Source organism: Osmerus mordax, chromosome 19, assembly GCF_038355195.1.
Source record: "Osmerus mordax isolate fOsmMor3 chromosome 19, fOsmMor3.pri, whole genome shotgun sequence".
Lineage (NCBI taxonomy): Eukaryota > Metazoa > Chordata > Actinopteri > Osmeriformes > Osmeridae > Osmerus > Osmerus mordax.
In genome coordinates this window covers 8,856,339-8,876,270 of record NC_090068.1, presented here as the reverse complement: position 1 = coordinate 8,876,270, position 19,932 = coordinate 8,856,339, and the positions used below count along the sequence as shown (strand labels likewise).

The 19,932-nt window shown below is 47.4% G+C and overlaps 4 protein-coding genes across 6 annotated transcripts; 3 read left to right on the top strand and 1 right to left on the bottom strand.

Annotated features, from left to right (window-relative positions):
- Positions 1 to 1,108: 1,108 nt before the first annotated feature.
- kcnk12l (potassium channel, subfamily K, member 12 like) lies at positions 1,109 to 2,817 on the top strand. Its single transcript, XM_067257580.1, has 3 exons — positions 1,109 to 1,445; positions 1,802 to 2,375; positions 2,460 to 2,817. The coding sequence occupies exons 1-3, from the start codon at positions 1,109 to 1,111 to the stop codon at positions 2,815 to 2,817; spliced, it is 1,269 nt and encodes a 422-aa protein (XP_067113681.1).
- A 1,439-nt stretch (positions 2,818 to 4,256) lies between these two features.
- On the bottom strand, positions 4,257 to 8,435 carry ppm1nb (protein phosphatase, Mg2+/Mn2+ dependent, 1Nb (putative)). Of its 2 annotated transcripts, none has more exons than XM_067257196.1 (6): positions 7,805 to 8,435; positions 6,976 to 7,547; positions 5,641 to 5,758; positions 5,294 to 5,408; positions 5,005 to 5,072; positions 4,257 to 4,882 (listed from the first exon to the last, which is right to left on the bottom strand). In XM_067257196.1, the coding sequence occupies exons 1-6, from the start codon at positions 8,196 to 8,198 to the stop codon at positions 4,866 to 4,868; spliced, it is 1,284 nt and encodes a 427-aa protein (XP_067113297.1). In that variant the 5' UTR covers positions 8,199 to 8,435; the 3' UTR covers positions 4,257 to 4,865. The 2 variants fall into 2 exon arrangements, with proteins under 2 accessions (XP_067113297.1, XP_067113296.1); XM_067257195.1 differs by having other exon boundaries at positions 5,009 to 5,072.
- Positions 8,436 to 9,622: 1,187 nt separating this feature from the next.
- rtn2b (reticulon 2b) lies at positions 9,623 to 12,319 on the top strand. The gene is made up of 7 exons (XM_067257316.1): positions 9,623 to 9,700; positions 10,888 to 11,098; positions 11,206 to 11,344; positions 11,491 to 11,560; positions 11,653 to 11,699; positions 11,820 to 11,878; positions 12,084 to 12,319. The coding sequence occupies exons 1-7, from the start codon at positions 9,688 to 9,690 to the stop codon at positions 12,214 to 12,216; spliced, it is 672 nt and encodes a 223-aa protein (XP_067113417.1). The 5' UTR covers positions 9,623 to 9,687; the 3' UTR covers positions 12,217 to 12,319.
- Positions 12,320 to 12,910: 591 nt separating this feature from the next.
- On the top strand, positions 12,911 to 16,241 carry LOC136962984 (ras-related protein Rab-4B-like). 2 transcript variants are annotated; one of them, XM_067256936.1, is made up of 8 exons: positions 12,911 to 13,040; positions 13,533 to 13,613; positions 13,798 to 13,912; positions 14,009 to 14,071; positions 14,188 to 14,342; positions 14,578 to 14,673; positions 14,786 to 14,954; positions 15,040 to 16,241. In XM_067256936.1, the coding sequence occupies exons 1-7, from the start codon at positions 13,025 to 13,027 to the stop codon at positions 14,902 to 14,904; spliced, it is 645 nt and encodes a 214-aa protein (XP_067113037.1). In that variant the 5' UTR covers positions 12,911 to 13,024; the 3' UTR covers positions 14,905 to 14,954; positions 15,040 to 16,241. The 2 variants fall into 2 exon arrangements, with proteins under 2 accessions (XP_067113037.1, XP_067113036.1); XM_067256935.1 differs by lacking the exon at positions 15,040 to 16,241 and having other exon boundaries at positions 14,188 to 14,673; positions 14,786 to 14,926.
- Positions 16,242 to 19,932: the final 3,691 nt, after the last annotated feature.

The window sequence follows — 19,932 nt, the reverse complement described above, 5'->3', positions numbered from 1 at the left end:
TAGTTTGATTACAGCATAATATATTGAAAATGAGGAAAGTCAGAAGGAAACTAGATTGAACATTGATTAGGCTGGAGGACTGCTCCTAAAATCAAGAGATGATTACACCAATCAAGGTGGCCAATGTGGCCTCCTTCCTCTCTATCTCTCTCGCTCTCTCTCTCTCGCTCTCTCTCTCTCTATTCTCTATCGCTCCTCACGCACACACAAACACGTACCGTCCGGAGTATTGTGTTTAATGAATATATGATGTCAACATTGAGTCATAGAGCCTTTCACTTTTCAACAAAAAAGATGAATCCCCAAGTCTTACTTGATCACTTTTGACCGTGCAAGCAGTCTACTCTCAAAAGACCGTGGAACTCGACGCACGGTGAGTTGTCTTACCAAATTGCGGATGCGGATTCAGATTCTTTTAAACGAAAACTATTTGGTGGTATCTAAAATCGAGTTTTCATTTGATTTATTTTAAATGTAATACAATAATTTCTTAATATTAGTCAATTTTAGTAATTAATTGCTATATTGTTACTATGATGCATAATCCAAAATCGTAAATAATTTAAAAACGGTATAATCAATCTACTGTTTGTGCTGCTTTACTATTTAGGCATGTTAAAGCATATTGTTTAACATCTCCTAGGAGTTTTGTGGAGTGTATGTTTATGCATCTTCATTGGTCTCATTTATTTCAGATCAGAACATAGACCAACATAGAATATTAAGAATGCTAAACAATTTGTTGGAGGACGGAAAATTCCAGAGCAGTTGTATGGCCATTCAACTGAATGGACATCACTTCACTGTGAAAGGCTCATTGGTACCAACCCATAATACCCTCTGGTCCAGATCTTCTGGTTATTCCCTACCAGCCTATAGGACTACTCCTTGTGTTTATGGAACTATCCTTGTCTTATTCTGTCAACCTGGACACTTCCTGGACGCTTCTTAAATCACAGAAAGGCTTTTGGACAAACCTCCATTGTAGTCAGTGCATTATGTGTTGTTGTTGGTTTGCTGTGTGTAGTGTGTTAACAGGGAACGAACAGATTGGTGTGGGAGGTGCATGTTAGTGCAGTGGTGTGTCTTTGCTGGGCCAACCACAGTTATGGCTCGTAGGCGCGGTGGCTGCTGCTCTCGGCTGCCACTAAACGAGGACAATGCACGTTTCTGTCTCCTGGCCGGGCTCATCCTGTGCTACCTGATGTGTGGAGCGGCCATCTTCTCCGCTCTGGAGCGCCCCTCCGAGCTGCTCGCCCGCCGTCTCTGGGACCAGCAGCTGGCCAACTTCACTGGGCACCACAGGGTGAGCAGGAAAGACCTGCACATGCTGCTGCGTCAGTATGAAGAGGCCAACGGGGCGGGCATTAGAGTGGACGCACTCCGGCCAAGATGGGACTTCTCTGGAGCCTTCTACTTTGTTGGCACAGTGGTCTCCACAATCGGTGAGCTGAGCACCTGCTCGTTCTTTTCTCCCCCCCCTTCAGGCTGTGGCAGGATGAGAACGTGTGGTTTTAGGTTTTTCTGTGGCAGAAGAGGATGTTTTAGTAGGATCAGAGTATTCAGAATAGTGAGAGAGCGTTGAGGCTGTTCAAGTGAGCTTCAGGAGAGTCTGGTTCTGTTTTCCTCTATTCTGAGGCATGAGGTCAATATGTGTCTCACTGTGATACCACTGCGATCTTTACTTGTGACGGAACAAAAATCTGTCTTTCTCTTTTTCTTAACTCCCCTCCTCTCCTCTCTTCTGTTCTCTATTCTAACATCTTTCAAATTGTATGACACCGATTTCCACACCTTCCAGGCTTTGGAATGACTACTCCAGCTACCATAGCTGGTAAAATATTCCTTATCTTCTATGGTCTCATCGGCTGTGCTGCTACAATCCTGTTCTTCAACCTCTTTCTGGAGAGAATCATCACCATGCTCGCCTATATCATGCGCTGGTGTCACGAGCGGCGACTGAGGCGAGCCGGTGTCGGCGGCTCGTCGGGCGGAGAGGAGCCCCACAGTGAGGAGGACAGTCTGGAGGGCTGGAAGCCCTCGGTCTACTACGTGATGCTGATCCTGGGGGTGGCCTCGGTGCTGATCGCCTGCAGCGCCTCCACCCTGTACTGCACCATGGAGGACTGGAGCTACGTGGACTCCCTCTACTTCTGCTTCGTGGCCTTCAGCACCATCGGCTTCGGGGACCTGGTGAGCAGCCAGAGGCAGCGCTACGAGGCCCAGGACGCCTACCGCCTCGGGAACTGCCTCTTCATCCTCATGGGCGTGTGCTGCATCTACTCGCTCTTCAACGTCATCTCCATCATCATCAAGCAGACGCTGAACTGGATCCTGGCCAAGCTGGCGTGCCCGGGCCACTGCTGCTCCTGCCCGTGCCCCTCACTGAGAGGCTGCTGGAGGCTGTGTTGCCCCTGCCTCCCTAACAAGCACCCCACTCTCAGGCCCCCGCCCGCCAGGCTCCGCCAGCAGCGGCTCAAACGCAACGCGGTGCAGCCCGCGCCGTCCCACTGCCCGGCGGGCCGGCATCGCTACACGGACGCCTCGGTGGAGACGGTGTGTGACAGCGAGACGGATGCCGGGGCGGGGCCCGACGGGGCCTACGGCGTGGGGCGCCGGCTCTCTGGGGAGATGATCTCGGTGAACGACTTCACGGCCTCCAATAAGGTGTCCCTGGCCCTGCTGCAGAAGCAGCTGTGCGAGACGGCTCACCAGGGCCCCCGCCAAAGCCAGGCCCGCCACAACGGCTTCTCCGGAGGGGTGGGCGCCTTCGCAATCATGAACAACCGCCTTCAGGAGACCAGTGTAGACAGGTAGTCCATTCTCCCCCCCCCAGAATGCCTCTGCTCCCGTGTAGCTATGGGGGAAAACAAACGCTTTATTTAAATGTAGACATGCACTGAATAAATGAGTGCACATGACTTTGGAATATCCTTCGGACATTGTTTTTTGGACCTGGATGGTCATTTCCGTGACTAGCTCATTCTTGATAAATCACGAAGAAAACCTGTTTTAGCGATCCACAGTAACTTGCTGCCAAAGACCATACATTTACACCAGATTCAGAGATTATTGGAGATATACGGCACTTATATTCTGATAGAGGCTTCAGAGTCAGACCCAACTCTGATGTGAATTCCAGACATTCATCAATATCACTGAACTCCAGACTATACTTGAATATCCCCATTTTCTTGTGTGGAGATAAGCATTGGACAGATGCGCGTCATTCAGAGAACATCAGTCTGGAGAGGGGTCTGACACGCTCAAGTGATTGGCTCGTGCCGAAGGCAATCAGACAGTGGGAGATTCTGAGGGCCTCTTGAGAGGAAGGCCTGATTCATGAGAGCACTGCAGATGTCCCCTGGGATCCTTAAAACAGCACAATGGTTGTCCGTTAGGGTCTGTCCACGATCAGTGAATAAAGAGATGTGGCCGTATTCTGTATTTGCATTCTCTGCCATCTGAAGTCTGCAGGAGCACCTGATGAATATGTATCGCTGTTTGAATGATGTGGCTTAATTACATATCCCTCAGAAGAATAGTATGGAAGCTGTAAGGACAGCATTCATTATTCTGCAGATAGCTCAAGGAGGGGACAGTACGTTTTAATGCAGTGTTTCATTGAAGTTCAGTGCAATCATGATGTATGTGAGAAGTCATATTTTAAAAGGTAATGTAGTGTAGGTGAGGCTTGGGACAAATGCCCTTATGTTAAAGAGTGCTCCAGTGAGTGTGATACAGGCGCAGTCAAGAAACCAGCATGTAGAAAAGACCAGGATGGTACAGAGTCTAATCTAATCATGTGTGTGCAGGTGTGTGTTCATAAGAAAAGCCATGTATCATCTGCTAGTTTTTTCATTACAGTATTATTATTAATATTGTAGTTATTATTAATATGTAGCTGTTATATGTTGACTCAATGCCTATCAAAGCATTACTTTATCAGAAGTGTCAGGGCACCGAAGATAAGATTTGATGTCTTGCACACACTGAACACTAGGTTGCAGCAAGAAGAGTAACATCTCCACCTAGTGGATATATTATGAACTAAACTGATTAAGGAATATCATTTCAGCTGCTAACAAATTTGAATATTTTAAATAATAACAATGAAAATTGAGTTTGATTGGAATCTGAGTTTGTTTTGTGTGTTATTTTGAAGAATCTACTGAAATGCTCTGTCAGTCAAATAATCTTTATTTAGGCTGAATACAGTCATTACTTTAAACATTAAATAGCTATACACAGTATATCATAGAAGTACATATTCATGGAAATCTTATATGATAAACGATAACATTTTACTGAGTCTACTGACTGCTTATGGACTGTTCATGGCTGGTCATGTAACATGTTAAATCTACTGTGAAAGAGGTCAGTAAGGCAGCACAGTACAGATCATGCAAACCAGACCAAACATAGGACTGAGAGAGAGGTTTGGGAACTTATGGATAACAATAATCGCAAAACATCAATCTGAAATACAACCCCAAATATCACATCGTCAATTGTACTTCCATGACCTGTATTTTCCTGAAGTACATTTATAAATCCCATTTTAAAAACATCAACCATCATGGTTTTATTAATTAAGACTGTAGTTCTGAATGAATGATTATGAGGCAGACATTTGGTTGCTGTAACTACTGAGTCATGCTGCTGCTGATCTATGTCCAGAATCATAAAAAATATCCCCCTTGTAGAAATATATTACATCTGTGGATTCTTCAGTTTTCATTGTACCTGTTACTGTAAGATGTTCTGAGTTGATGAGACAAAATAATTCCTTTCAACAGTTCCTCTTGTGTGATTGGTCAGATGCCACAAACGGATTGGTCACACTCCAAGCCTAGATGGGCTTCTCAGGACCACCTACTTCCTAGATGAAATAAGGCCGCTGTCAAACCATGGAAGAGACACTATTTGTTTGAAATACAGACGGTTTCTAGACCCTCCGTGATGTAGTTAAACAACAGTTAGATGATGTTGCAGCTTACTTACTCACATTGGGTAGGGAAGGTTGGTGAGCCTCCTTCAGTTGATAATACGCAGAGATAATACAGTTCCTCCTGAAACAAAACCAGGACATTGGTAAGAGAACAAGCAGGTAACAACATTTCCAGTTTTTTTTTCTCTTTTTTTTTCATTTTTCTTATTTATACATCCATCGCATGCCCCTTCTAAATTGCAATTGATTATTTGTTCTCTGAACACACATAAACGCACACACACACAAACACACACACAAACACACAGACACAAACACTCACACACACTCTTGCTGTCTCACTTGCTCTGCAGGCCTCCTCCTGGTGGTAGACCAGGGATGGCTGTGGACGCCAGCATCGTGAGGACGGACAGCAGATCAGGCTCCTCCCCTCGGACACTCAGCTCCTCAAAGATCTCTGTGGAAGGGAGAAGCCGTGTCAGCGCCCAGATTACAGTAAGTTCTCAGACAGATATAGCTGTTAATGTGGAGACTCTAGTGGATATGCATCCCACTGCACTTGTTATTTTTAAATTGGATTTGGACTGGATTGCCAGTATGAATACTCTTCAAGCTCGATAGAACGATTACATCACAGCTGTGGTGTTTTGAATGGCTGGGGAGTATGTGTGTGTGTGTCATCTCTGCACCTGCCACTTTGGATTCCAGCAGGTCCTCCAGTTCGGCCTCTTGATGCAGTGCCTCAGCTGACAGCTGGGGGGCGCCAGGGAAGCAAAGCAGCATGATGCTGATGTTGTCCAGACTTCCCTACAAAGGTAAGCATTGTTCCACCACAGAGAGGACATGCTGTTTGCATAAGAGTGCACATGTAACATATATAAACAACACATGTTGAACACTCGTATGCACAGCCATAAATTGCACAGCAATGTGGACAGCAAATCAAATAACATGCTGGCAATGTTTGTCCCTAAGGACACTATTAATAATGAGAGCTGTAATAATCAGAGCTGTGTTCTATTTGTCCATCTCTGGAGTGCTAGTGAAAGGCTTAGTATCTTAAAGTCACAAGAAGGTTAATTGGTTCAGGTGGTAAGTAGGGCCCATTGCCCTCCCATTCTCTCTTGTAGACTTCTTTATCCCTGTTGTCATCTCTAGAAGCTCAGTCACTGTGTTTACCAGGTTTAGCCACAGGTGGCTTTGTTTAGGGTCAAGTGTGAATTGTGTTAGTGTTGGCTGTAGTTTGTGAGTCTCTAAAGCTGTGTCTGTGTGCATGAAGAACAAGTTGCCCAGAGTAAAGGGCTTGGGTAAGCTAAAAAAAGCTTCTAAATCAAGCGGAAGGCTGATGGCCAAATTAGCCTTTGTCTAACGTACACCCTGCTAATCTAATACCACTTTGGTTCCTCTCCCACAACACAGACAGTTGCCGTTACGCCCAACTAAACTAGATGTGCCATGAACTGTCGCGGTGAAGCGCAGGCATGGGTTTGAGGGAGCGAGAAACGGTGACATTTTCAGGTCGTCGGTCAGGTCTGAGCTCGAGGGCTGTTACACAACATTGAGGCCACGCTAAGATGATGACACGACAGCCAAAGCCAGAGCAGCTCAATCACCCTGCGTGCACAAGGTTGCCAACTTGTCCCTCGCTGGCCTTCTTGTGGCCTGTGCTTTGTATAAAGAGATTATGTTTGTGTGTTTTGACCGATGTGGCCACGTAAAGTCTGAGCCCCTGTTAGAAGTATTGGATGTGTTCCCAATCATTTTTTGCACCCCAAAAAATAATCTTGGGGATTATGCTATTACATAATAGAACATTCTAAGCTAAAAGTATAACTGCAGGCTTTTCTCTTTTATGAAACTGAGTACATTTTGTAATGTGTGTCTTTGACTCAGGACATATATTTGTCAATCTCATACATTTAGTAAATTTTGTAAATAATCTTTCATGTTCACCAATGCTTCTCTGCTTATATCCAGGTGTATCTCTTTCTCTATTTACCAAGCACATTGTCCCAGTTACCAACCTTATAGAGGCAGAGGTCGATGACTTGCGAGCAGACTTCCCTGAGGTCAGTGCAGACGCACAGCCGACTGCGGATGAAAGCGCACAGCTCCTCGTTCGTGATAGTGTCCCACACCCCGTCGCAGGCCAGCACCAGGAACTCGTCTGCAAGGGAGCGCTCCAGCACACACACCTCCGGCTCCGGGGACACCATCTGCTGGGTGGGCTCCCGGTTCTCGGCGCCCTTGTAGTTGAAGTCTCCCAGGGCTCGGGACACGGCCAGGGACCCGTTGATGCGCTGCAGGGACACGGAGCCGCCGGCGCTCTCGATGCGCTCCCTCTCCAGAGGGCTGAAGGGCTTGTGGTCCTCTGTGGAGAAGCCCACCTGACCTCCCCGGCACAGCATGGCCCTCGAGTCGCCGCAGTTAGCGAAGTAGATGTAGCGCGGCGAGATGAGCGTGGCCACCACGGTGGTGCCGCCGCGCTCCCAGCCCTCGCGCCGGGCCACTGTGTGCAGCTGCTTGTCTGTCTGCAGGAAGCCCTCAATGAGGCCTCCTCTCACCTTCTCAGCATCATCCTCGGGCCCGATGGCTCCTACGCATACACGCACACGCATGAAAACATTACACTCCAAAGACATTACACATTTTCAGAGCATCACCACTAAATATCAGCTAAATCAAACACTTGTTATTGCTATAAATAATAGCAATAACTAAATAATTTAATCTCAATAGGACAGGATAAATTCAATATATAGAGGTACACATTTTCAAGATGTTTCGGATGAGAAATGACGATGATGAAAGATGATGTGGCAAGAGGTACAGATCATTGTCAATCAGCGTCACCTGTGGTCAGGATCTGAGTCAGCAGGTGTTGGGAGCAGTAATGGGCCACACAGTTGCCCGCATGACCATCAAAGACAGCGAAGAAGCTCCAGTCAGCCATTTGTCCGCCGAGCTGTGGCACACAGTTGTGGAAGTCCTCCATGTTGGCCCTCCAGCCCTGCATGCTGCCCAGGGCATAGTTAAGACCCCATCTGGAGCAGCCCTCCTCGGTTAGCTTATCCAGAACGGGGCGGTCTAAGTAGGGACTGGGGATCACCTCCTCTGCCTCCCCTTCCGTTGGCTCGGCTCCCCCACGGCCTCCTTTGAAGAAGGAGCTGACCCTCTTCTCTGTCTCCTTCACCAGCTGCCGCACGAAAGCAGGCATCTCCACGTTGCCCTTCCTGGCCGTCCTCATGGCTGCTCTGTGCAGTGGACCAATGGGGATCTTCTTTCTCGTTGAGGGCTTGGCCTGCTGCTGGGAGCTGAGGCCAGCAGGGCCGGGTGCCTGGTGCTGGGCCTGAGCCGTGTTTGCGGAGTGCTGCAGCTCCAGGCCTCAGTGCATGGCTGCCCGGACGGATGCTGTTGGTCTGGCTGATTGATTTTCTCCGCGACGGCTGGGAATCCTTCTCTCCCCGCCCATCTCCTGTCTGTCCTCTCCTCTCCCCGGCCTGTGTTTTCTCAGTGGTTCTTTATCCCTCCGCTTCTCATCATTGATCCACGCTAGGTTATTCCTCTCTGCTGTAGTCCTGTGATCTCACCGTCTCCCTCTCTTTTTCATAGCTCTTCCCTCTTTCTCCAGCTCTCCCTTAGTCTTGTTATTTTCCCTTCCTTCCATCCAATTGGCTGGCTATTTCTGTGCACCAATCCGTAAGCAGAAAAGCTCGCCCCTGTCATGCATACGCTATCACTCTCTTTTGTTCCCTCCCTCCCTCTCTCCCTCCCTCTGCTCCTATCTGCAGCTCTGGTTCTCATCCCTCCCCTTCCAGGTTGGTTAATCTCGACCTTTGATGAGGCTGGATTACCCGGCATCTACTCCTGGGGATTACAGGAGCGTCAGCCTTCTATATACAGCAGCACATAGTACTGCATGTGGGAGAGAGGAGGGGGAGAGACACAGGGAGGGCAGGAGGGAAAAACAGAGAGGGGGGGATGGAAGGGAGGAGAGTGAGAGTGAGATGAATGGAGAGGAGACAAGGCTCATTTTATGCACAACGATGCTCCCTTTAGAAGATATGAGTCATGTGTTTGTGGTGCGTGCCTCGAGCGAAAGCTGTGTGAATGACGCACTTCGTGGTGGTCGCAGTCATTCATTCAGAACAATCAGACCTATTTATATATGTATTTCATATGCAAATTCAAAACCATATTTTGACATTTTTATATTGTGTTTGTCTATTTAGCAATGGTTTGAAAAGTATCTTCACAGTACTCTAAAAACATGTATACATGCAGCAATTCTGAAATGTTATGTTTAGGGTATGGGTAGTAAGTACAGTAGTTTTTACTAACCTGTCCCTCTGTCTGACTGGGGGAAGACTGCTTATTTTGGATAATCAACCAATCACACTAAACCAGGGCTCTCTCCGGAGACCACGGAACTGCCTGCGCTCATGCACATGGTGACGTCTCAGGTTCCTCAAGTTGTGTGTGTGTGTGTGTAAGAGGGGAGAGAGAGCAAGAGAGAGCGTGTGAACGAGAGTGTGTGTGTGTGTGTGTGTGTGTGAGCGAGAGAGAGAGAGCGAGACCTCAAACAGGGTATCCAATACAGGATAAAATTAGGCCAGCCAGACCTTATACTGCTGACAGGGCTGGGGTGGCCAAAAAAAGCCTGGGGTCCGGACTCATACAGTGGGAGTGCAGGGGGCTTAAGGAGAGGGCTAAGCAGCAAGACAACAGCTGCTGAGATGGCCACCAAAGGTAAGCTGGCAAAGGGTGTGTGATTCCAGGTAGAGTGGACTATAGAGGGGGGTAGGGGGGGGGGGGGGGGCTGGAGGAGTGTAGCTGGGGGTGGGTGATCTAAAGAGGGGACTTCCTAGGGCCAGGTCAGTTGGAGCCAGACTGACCACTGAAGAATCTGTTGCTAGATAAGCTCAAGATCGCTACTGTAACATCACACCGAGTTAGAATTGATGGTCAGACATACAATGAACGGGAAAAAATTATTGTTTTAACAGAATTGCACAGCAGGAGCCTTCATCTCCTGATTTGGCTCCGTAGATTGATGACTGCTCTGAGATTTAATCTGGCCTGGCCATGTTGAATCACCCTGGGTACAGCTGTTGTGGATACAATACAGGGCTACGTGTTGGGACCGAGGAGGAGCTGTATGTGTGGGCGCAGGATTCCTTGATGTTAGTTTTAATTAGATAATTACCTCTCTAGATTTACACTGGGGTTAGGGAGCTCATTTGAAGCTTCAGCTGTTGTGGACAGTGCTATACCAGCTCTAACAGGGCTAAACAGATCTGCTAGCACATGCTTCTCACTGATTGAGTGTGTGTGTGTGTGCTTGCCTGTGCATGCTGTGTGAACATGTCTGTGCTCTCCTTTCCTCTCCCTCTGATGGGCAAATATAAACCATTTACATACTGCACACATCAGGCCTTGGAAAGGTAGTTATGCGTAAGTAGGTATTATAAGTAGTGATTTTGGTGGTAAACATCTGTATATGTGGCTACTTCTGTCAACATGTATGTTACTTTGGTTGCTACGGAAGCAAGCTCCGGTTGTCACCCTCAATATACAGTATCATCAATGAGGGATCACACAATAGACATCTCTGGATTGCTGTCCTAGATTGATATATATTAAACTGGTTTATATCAATCACTCTTTATTGACTCTTGATTCTAAATCATCTTCATCATTTAAATCATAACAGTAGTATGTTTAGCTGGAATAATATCATCATTCCCACCATCACTGTAGAAGAAAAAAGGGGTTGACTCTCTCACACAAACAAAAACAAAAGCATTCCATGCTACATCCTTCAGCTGTGCCTTGTAGACAGTACATCAGCCTGTCTCCCTAGATCATTCATTCAAAGCAGTCAGGCCACGTTTCATTTGCTCGCTCATTCATAAACCCATATTGCCTGTGGCCAGTTGTGGAGCTGGTGTACTGGAAGAACATGGGGAAGACAGGAGTGGTGTTCACTGGGCTGGTGGTGGGCCTGGCCAGCCTGTTCCAGCTCAGTGCCCTCACAGTGCTGTCCTACCTGGGCCTGGGCATCCTGTGTGTCACCTTTCCCCTGCGCTTCTACTACAAGTTGTTGGAGCTCCTTCGCTGGAACCCTGAAAAGGAACAGCCCTTCCAGTGAGTCCAGACCTCTGTCCTTGAGGAGAAACCACCATGCTGTTCTTTGGAGTGCCATATCATTCATTCAGAGTAAATACTTGCGTGTGTTTGTGTGTTTCCCTTAGGACTTACCTGGATGAGGACAGCTCTCTGACGAATGAAGATACAGTGGTGTTGGTGGAGAAGGCGGTGCTGCTGATTGCGTTTGGTCTTACGGAGCTCAAACGCCTGCTGTTCATTGGCAGCATCACGGATTCTGTGAAGGTCAGAGGTCACCGATCACATCTTCTACTCTAGTACCTTAAAAGGATTTGGATGTATAGTGTTTCAGGAGCGTGTTAGACTCAGTTGTCCACAAGCCTGTTCCACATATGAAATCAAACTATCTTCCCCACTTTGTTGTTGTTCAGTTTGCAGTGTTGTTGTACCTGTTGTCCTATGTGGGAATACTGACCAATGGACTGACCCTGGTGATTGCTGGTAAGACTCTACCGGTCCACAACTGCATATGAACTTCCTCTTCTCACAAATGACTCACACAGACGACTCATCCATTAATTCTCTTTTCTCAGGTGTCATCTGCCTCTTCTCTTTTCCGCTACTTTACAAAAAGCAGCAGGTAAGGCAGCAGAATGGTCATCGTCGACCCTGGAAGTCATGACTGGGACACATCTAAGAAGCACTGTTTGACAGCAATCCACTGGGAAGTTTGCTAACCAGCTCTTGTTTTGGGTAACAGGGACGGATAAAGAAGCTGGTGAGAGCGGTCAAGGGTTTCCTGAGGAGAATCAAAAACATGTGAGCCCTATTTTACTGTGATGATGTTCTAGTTTTACTCATGTTTATTTTTAGGCGCAAACCCTATAGGGACATTAAATATTCAGTTTTTCAAAATTCAGGTCAAAACAGTCCAACAATTCTAGATGCCATTGATGAAAGATACTAATCTCATGACATAAACTGTCATTTTCAGGCCTATATTTCTGGTTTACTGTCTTCACAGGTTTAAGAGGATGTACAGAAAGATCAGACCTGTTTCTGTCCCTGTCCCTGCTCCTGACTCTGACCCTGCCCTTGCCCCTGTGCCAGCCCCTGCCCCTGCCCCTGCCCCCAAACCAAAACTGAAGTCCAAGTGATGAGTAGAGGGGCTGCAGCAGAGGAGGGGGTCACTCACATGTCTTATCGGGCCACCTGGACTGTCCTGGACTGCTCTGGATAAGGCTATAGGGACCTAATGGGGGGGAGGGGGGGGGGGGGTATTTTGATGGAAGTGCTTTTGTTACCATTTTCCCATATTTGTCTGTTAACGGGAGCCAGAATGAAAACTCAGATTGTGGTCACGGCACATACTTACACTACAAGAAGATGCAATATTTGGAGTGGAAGGCACTTGGTCAAATGGGTTAGGGGGATTTTTATATCACAAATCAATCGCCATCACAAAATACTGAATGGCTGGACTAAATATGATCGTGTGGCTACTGTAACTGAAGTAAAAGCGTGTTAAACTGCATTTGTTCACGTTTCTTCCATTTTTGCATACCATTCTGATTGAATAAATATCTGAACATTTCTTGCATAGCGTTTTACTGAATATCTGCTGCTGAGCTGCTGAACAGGTGAACACAGAGCAATTTAAATGTAATTTAGCATTAGCTCATCCACAGGAAGATGATACCTCATTTAACACTTCTTTAAAAGGTTGTAGGTAAAATAGACTCATGCAACGTCGCAATATCGTCATCACGTCCCATCAAGCCTGCGCTAACTCCTGTGCTGTCCAATGTAATGTAGCTATTCAGTTAGCCAGCCAGAGATGTATGAGTCCCCCAGAATAAACGCCAAATAATATCGAACACAGTTGCTATCGAGCTAACGATACATTGTCTTTGCTCTTCACAAATAACGTTTCAGCCACCGGTGAACTTGAATCCGGCAAGGATAATGACAGAGACATATGGTAAGGAAAGTATTAATTTGCAGCCCGACTCGAGCTTGTTTATTTAGCGGTAGCCCAAGCTAGCTAGCAAAATAGACATGTCTTGGCAGTCAATTATTTTTACGCCAACGTCTGGAGATTAACCGTCTAGCCGAGCAAAGTTAACTTGCAATGTTTTCGTGTTTGTTATTTGTCGCGTCGTCATTGTGTCATTGGGGTTCTTTAAAAGTGAATGAATTTCGACATCAGCTGCCAATATTGCCTATCCTCTCTTCAATTGGTACCCAGCTAGCTAGCTAGTTAAAGCTTACGAATACGAAGCTAAATCTACCTTGCTAGCTTGCCATCTAAGAGTGTTAGCAGGGCTCAGTTGAGTAACAGTTCATGTAAAGGACGAGGCCTTGACTCTGGAAATAAGAAACGACTCTTAAAAAGAGCCCATCTAGCCTGATCCCTAGCCACATGCTAATGTCTGTGCCTTTCATGTTTATTTAATCATTCCCTCCTCTTCAGATTTCCTTTTCAAGTTCTTGGTGATTGGAAGTGCTGGATCAGGAAAATCCTGTATACTCCACCAGTTCATAGAGAACAAGTGTAAGATCCCAGCACTAGCTGTAGAATTCAGAATCACACGCTCTCTAACCCTCCCGTCAAGGCAAACACACCCAGAACATTTACAGTAAACAAGCAACCTTGCATCACCCATGAAAGCCTGCACGAGGCTTATCTCCTCAAGGCGGTCCACACTGACCTGTTGTTTGCATTGTTGTCCATGTAGTCAAGCAGGACTCCAGCCACACCATCGGGGTGGAGTTTGGCTCACGCGTGGTGATGGTGGCTGGCAAGACGGTCAAACTGCAGATTTGGGACACAGCTGGGCAGGAGCGATTCAGGTAGTGTCTGATGATGTAGAGATAGAGGCTCTCGCAACCTTGGTTGTTACGCGCTGGCAGAGTGTTCTGAGTCATGGTCTGCTCTTGGGCTCCCAGGTCTGTGACGCGCAGCTACTACAGAGGAGCAGCAGGGGCTCTCCTGGTTTATGACATCACCAGGTAACACATTGGCTCTAGTTCAAATGTCGTGTGCCCTGCTATGAACCTACTATCTAGCCTGAATCTATCCATCCAGCCATCCTAATCTCTGGTCTGTCTGTCTGTCTGTCGCCAAGTCGGGAAACCTACAACGCGCTAACGAACTGGCTGACGGACGCACGGACGCTGGCCAGTCCCAACATCGTCATCATCCTCTGCGGGAACAAGAAGGACCTGGAGGCCGAGCGCGAGGTCACCTTCCTGGAGGCGTCCCGCTTCGCCCAGGAGAACGGTAACGTAGCAGATCCCCCGACACCAGCCAGGCTGGACGGGCCTCGGCCCAGGCCTCAGCCTCAGCGTGGGCCTCGGCCCAGGCCTCAGCGTGGGCCTCAGCCTCAGCGTGGGCCTCAGCCTCAGCGTGGGCCTCAGCCTCAGCGTGGGCCTCAGCCTCAGCGTGGGCCTCAGCGTGGGAGCGAGGAGGAGAGCGGGAGGGTGACGGCACATGCCTGTGCTTGTTGTCTCCACAGAGCTGATGTTCCTGGAGACGAGCGCGCTCACCGGAGAGAACGTGGAGGAGGCCTTCCTCAAATGCGCCCGCACCATCCTCAACAAGATCGAGTCAGGTAACCCGCCAAGCTGCACTCACGCAGACCTTTTTCCCGGCGTGCGAGCGCGAGCGAAGGGGGGGTAGCGTCGGGGCGTTCTCACCCGTGCGTGGATGTGTCCCTGCCGTAGGTGAGCTGGACCCAGAGAGGATGGGCTCGGGGATCCAGTACGGAGACACGACGGTGAGACACCTGCGCCAGTCGCCACAGGGAGCCTCGGCACAGGCCAGGGAGCAGTGCAACTGTTAGGAAGGTTAACAGTCCCCCTCCCCCAAGATACACACTGCCTCAGTTTTCAGGTAACATGCCTAGCTCCTCCTCACGGCTCTATTGTGTCTGTTGGATGGATCTCCTGTTGTTAACTGAGACTGTTCCCGATTTTAGACTCCCACAGGGCCTGGTGTCCAGCTCTGCTACCGTCGTCTCTTCGCGCTCCGGCCTAAGGAGGATCGCCTCCGTAACCTTTGACCCCCTGCCCCTGAACGACGGCTGGGGAAACCCCGTGTGGACCTTTTGGCTAGATAAGCATGGTGATCGGGAGCTGTGGTGGACATGGCACCTGGGTCAGGTCACTGAGGCACTCTCCTCCTGGCCCTTTCTGACTTAGCACTCTGCTCTGGGTTGCCCTGGGGACGACAAATGACATAAACGCCCGGCCAATCAGAGCTCAGCCCACAGACACTTACAGTACATCAGGAGTTTGATTTGGTGTTTTGGCTCCCTGCTCTCTCCTTGGAGGCCCCGGTGAGGAGGGTTGGTACTGGAGAGATGGGGATCGTCTCTGAAGGCAGAGGCAGGGAGCACCAAGTCTGTCACAGGATGTGACCCAAGAGTGCAGTCTATTTATTGATCCTGCTGAGAAAACTGTGCGATAATGTAGATATAAATCCAACAGAAGTATACAGTAACGTGATATTGATGTCAGATATTTTAAAAAGGCTTCATAGAGAAGCAGACTTGTGTAGCTACTATAGTCCCAAGAAACATTATCCAGAGGGCCTACTACAACTACAGCGTGGTATGAATATGTATACGTGTCAACTGACTGAGATCAGTTTGGGTCATGCTTAAACCATATGAATCTGTGGTTACTGACTGAACATTTTCATTGTAAGCAATGTCTATTATATATAAAGTACAAAGTGTGCAATAGATTTGATGGCCATTGCTAACCTGATATTAGGGCAAGCGCGTGCTGTACCGTGTCTTCACGTAGAGGGTATTGTGCAGTGACTGTTGAAGCATTATTAAGGCCATGTGTGTAAATTATACAATAGACGCATATTGAATGATGGTATAGAGATGCACTCCAATGGTTGAGTTGACTACAGTGTGTACTCACTGTAAAGCACAATAATGAATAATTCATATTTAAGAAATTTCATATAATTACATTTTTCAAATGTGTTTGTGAGTGTTTTTGTTAGATGCATATATCTGGACTATGATCTTACATGTGACCTGCCTATCTGTGAAATGCATCAGTATGTGTAGTAGATGTAACTTCATGATGCTGAACTGGTGAACTGCCACTGAAAGTCTGTGATATATAATTAAATATAATAATAAAATAATTTTTAAGATAACGTTTGTCCTCAATGGCAATTTTTGGTTTAATAATAGTTCAGTGGAATGATGATTGGCTTGTCTTTGCGCTGCTGTTCCCTCCTACCACTAGAGGGCGCAGTAAGACCACTACAATTTTACGGTGTAAAAGTTGACCATTTACTATGTTGATCGTAGCAACATTCCAATACTTTACCACAGGTAGGTGTGACTGTTGCAGTTAAGCCATAATTGATACAGGTAGCACTGTGAAATCATAAGCATGGATACACTGCTGGACATTTCAGAACTTGTATGAAAAATTTGACTGTTAAATTGATTCAAATTTGAGTCTTCCTGTCTTTCCCAGGCTTCCATTTAGATGCAGTTTAAATCAGATAAGATGGAGCTATTTCCATCACATGACCGTCTTCATTGATATCTGATCCCCTGAAGTGTAAATGGAAGCAGAAATCACTAGAGCACTAACCACACTCAGTAACTGAGCCCTAATGGTTTTGGATCATTGGTGTGTGACGTTACAAACATAATTACCATTTGTGTGTGTGTGTGTGTCCTTGAGAGGCAGGCAGTAATGGGAGCCCAGCAGGACTCGTATTATGACCTCTGACCTGTGGAGATCCAAAGGGATGGGTGCATGCGACTAGACGACAGCTGGGCCGCAGCTCTGCTGAGTCAGCCTTCACTGATCGCACGTGCACAAGAACACACACATACAGACACACACACACACATGAGGAGGGGCCCCTATCGGCCATGATGAGGCAGTAGGTGCACAAAATCTAGGAGATTCATTCATATGTGGTATATCTGCAACAGTTTGTGAAAGCCTTAGTTTGAACTCATGTCTACTACTTAGAATTAGGAACCAATGTTTATCAGAATTATCCAAAACTTAAATGGAAAAATAGCAAAACAATCACTTCATTAAGACATTGTAGCACTTTAAAGTGAGGAATGCCTTCACATCAAATATTCATTAAAGGCATGTTAAAACCACGTGAAAAACTAAATTGTGTGACCAGTACGTTGTTTGTCTTATTCCCAGCTTTTTGTGTCCTGTGTCCTGTCAACGTTGCCTCATTGCTGTTCAGTTTAAACACACACACACACACACACACACACACAATGACTCATTCCTGCTGAGGTTTGATACCTCATGAACACACTGCACAGGATGGCTGGCTAAAGATGAGATAGAGGCCTGCTGTTTCTGCCAACAGACACTCAAACTTAGTCTTTGTTTAAAAGTTGTTTTTTTGTTTAGTTGTTTTTTACAAAGGCTGAAAATATTGGTTGTCCTACTTTTGTAGTTATGCGCCTAGGCCTGAATTTTTCTGATTCATGTGTTGGGGCTGTTGACAGATTTTTTTCTCTTTAACGTTTGCCAAAACTCATCAACCTTCGCCTGATCTCTTCTAGAAACATTGGCTGGATCACTGATGACCTTGGAACATCTTGTAAAATAACACAAATTGTCATGAAAACTGTCAAAAATGCTGTCAGCAGTTTCATGAAAAACATCAAATCTGACACAGAACCAGAAAAATACAAATAGCCCTCCATTTTACATTCAGTTATTACATACTGCGACTGGAAACTCTCATAAATCACATCCAACCACATGGAAATACACACAAACACACACACACACACACACAGTGACATATGAGACGGAAAGAAGATGGTCCAGTCTCATGGCTGGCATCTAAGCCAGAGATGAGGCTCCGGCAGGAGGGAGAGAATCGCTGCTCTCTCCCCGCTGATGTATGGAGACGTCTGAGCAGAACCACACCAATCCTGCTCTGATCACAACGCCGCCACCGCCACGTCACCGGGGAAGAGAGATGACACCGTGCGGCCGGGCGGCTCAGCGCTCAGGCCTTGGTGTGTGCGGTTGTCCGCTTAACACCCAGACGAAGAGTTCAGCTCAGCTGTCATAAATACATGATGAGCCCTCGGGGAGGAACGATGGGTTGGGGAGGCAGATTTCCACATCTCATGTACTCCCTCAAGGGTCTGTGAAGGACTGACTGAGTGTGATTGTAGGGAGCAGGCACCGCAGCATATGCAAGAGCTCAGCCGGCACCAAACACCGGCAGAGAATTGTACTGTGAGCAGAAACAGGCATAAACGTTCCTCTGTGGTTTTGTAGCTCGGAGTAACAGAAGTGAATGAGTGTGGTGGGCTATCACAGACGGGAGCTGGGGGGTGGGGGGGCGACATGAAAGGATATGAAAAGAGACAGAGAGGGAGGAAGGAGGGAGCATGAGATAACGGGGTTAAGGGAGACATGGAGGTATGACGAAAGTGATGGATGGTCCAACTACACAGAATCAATCCTCTGACAAATATACACACGCGCACATACAGTCATACACGCACACACACAAACACATGCACGCTGGGCCTCAATAAGGTGTTGTGTAGATCTTGCAAATGTCTAGACACACACTAACAAAGAATAATGGCAGCTATTTTTGTACTCCTGTGAAAAGGCACTTTTTCCTCACTGTACAGCATGAGTCTGGGCCTAGACTCATAAATAATGATTTGGGAAAAGCCTTGGCAACATGTCTCATTGCTTAACTGGAAGGTTCTCAGACACCTCTCTGTGCACTCATATTCCTGTCGCTAGCATGTCCTTAAACAACCAACATGACCCCTCGGAAGGTTAACGGTTGGTAGCATACTCCAGTAAATATGTTGTTGTATTTAAACGTTTATTTTCCTCACTCTTTCCATTTTCTAAGCATTGTATAATTGTAGACGAGGCACTTAGCACCCAATGGAATGCCATACACACAGTACATTTCCAAGCCTTGTTGAATGACTTTCCTATCACCCAATTGAGCTTTCGCAGCTGTTGTGTTTTGGTATGCGCCTGTGGTGTCTAGATAAGCGGTCGTAAACAATGTCCTCCTCCACAGAGATGTCCTGAGCTGGACTTGGCTCGCGGCGTTAGCGTCCCTGCTGAGGCGTTGCCTGTGCAAAGTCCTCCAGCTCCTGCTGAACGATACGTCACTGGTTAACGGGCGGAGATCAATACTGAGATGGATTCATAATTGATGTGACTTTGGTGCGGCGCTGTGGTCTTGCTAGCTCTTCCCTGACGCGGCCCGGCTGAGGGAGGAGCGGGGCTGGCTCACGGGGTGGCTGATTGAGTCATCCAGAGGGTGCGATGTGAGTACAACCAGCTCAATGCATCAGGCAACCACACTCCCATACGAACACATGCTATCACCCGCAGACCAACGCACACACATGCTCACTCACTCACTCACTCACTCACTCACACATACACACACACTCTCTCTCTCTCTCTCTCTCTCTCTCTCTCTCTCTCTCTCTCTCTCTCTCTCTCTCTCTCTCTCTCTCTCTCTCTCTCTCTCTCACACACACACACACACACAGACACACACACACATACACACACCCAACAGATGGCACATCACAAACTATGTTGCCCATGATCACCACTGAATTGCAGAGAAGCCATTGAAGCCATGCCCCTCTCTTCATCCCCTCCCTTCTGTCTGCCTCGCCGTTTTTCCACAGAGACATCTATTATTCCAGAGCCCAGCCCCATCTCCATGGCACTGTAGTTCTTTATCCACCTTCAGACGTAAAGCAAATGATGTGACAAACTGGTCAGGGGGGAAGAAGAAAGGGGGCCAGCCCCTCCCCATGGGGGCAGTAAATCTGCCTGTG

Coding starts and splice junctions, on each gene's coding strand:
- rtn2b (XM_067257316.1), top strand. Junction 11,561..11,652: donor ACTGACCCTGGTGATTGCTG/GTAAGACTCTAC, acceptor CTCTTTTCTCAG/GTGTCATCTGCCTCTTCTCT. Junction 11,700..11,819: donor TACTTTACAAAAAGCAGCAG/GTAAGGCAGCAG, acceptor TTTGGGTAACAG/GGACGGATAAAGAAGCTGGT.
- kcnk12l (XM_067257580.1), top strand. CDS start 1,109: ATGGCTCGTAGGCGCGGTGGCTGCTGCTCTCGGCTGCCACTAAACGAG. Junction 1,446..1,801: donor CACAGTGGTCTCCACAATCG/GTGAGCTGAGCA, acceptor CACACCTTCCAG/GCTTTGGAATGACTACTCCA. Junction 2,376..2,459: donor GGCCACTGCTGCTCCTGCCC/GTGCCCCTCACT, acceptor CCCGCCCGCCAG/GCTCCGCCAGCAGCGGCTCA.
- LOC136962984 (XM_067256935.1), top strand. Junction 13,913..14,008: donor GCTGGGCAGGAGCGATTCAG/GTAGTGTCTGAT, acceptor TTGGGCTCCCAG/GTCTGTGACGCGCAGCTACT. Junction 14,072..14,187: donor CTGGTTTATGACATCACCAG/GTAACACATTGG, acceptor TCTGTCGCCAAG/TCGGGAAACCTACAACGCGC.
- ppm1nb (XM_067257195.1), bottom strand. CDS start 8,198: ATGAGGACGGCCAGGAAGGGCAACGTGGAGATGCCTGCTTTCGTGCGG. Junction 5,759..6,975: donor TCGACCTCTGCCTCTATAAG/GTTGGTAACTGG, acceptor TTACCTTTGTAG/GGAAGTCTGGACAACATCAG. Junction 5,073..5,293: donor GGAGGAGGCCTGCAGAGCAA/GTGAGACAGCAA, acceptor GTTTTGTTTCAG/GAGGAACTGTATTATCTCTG.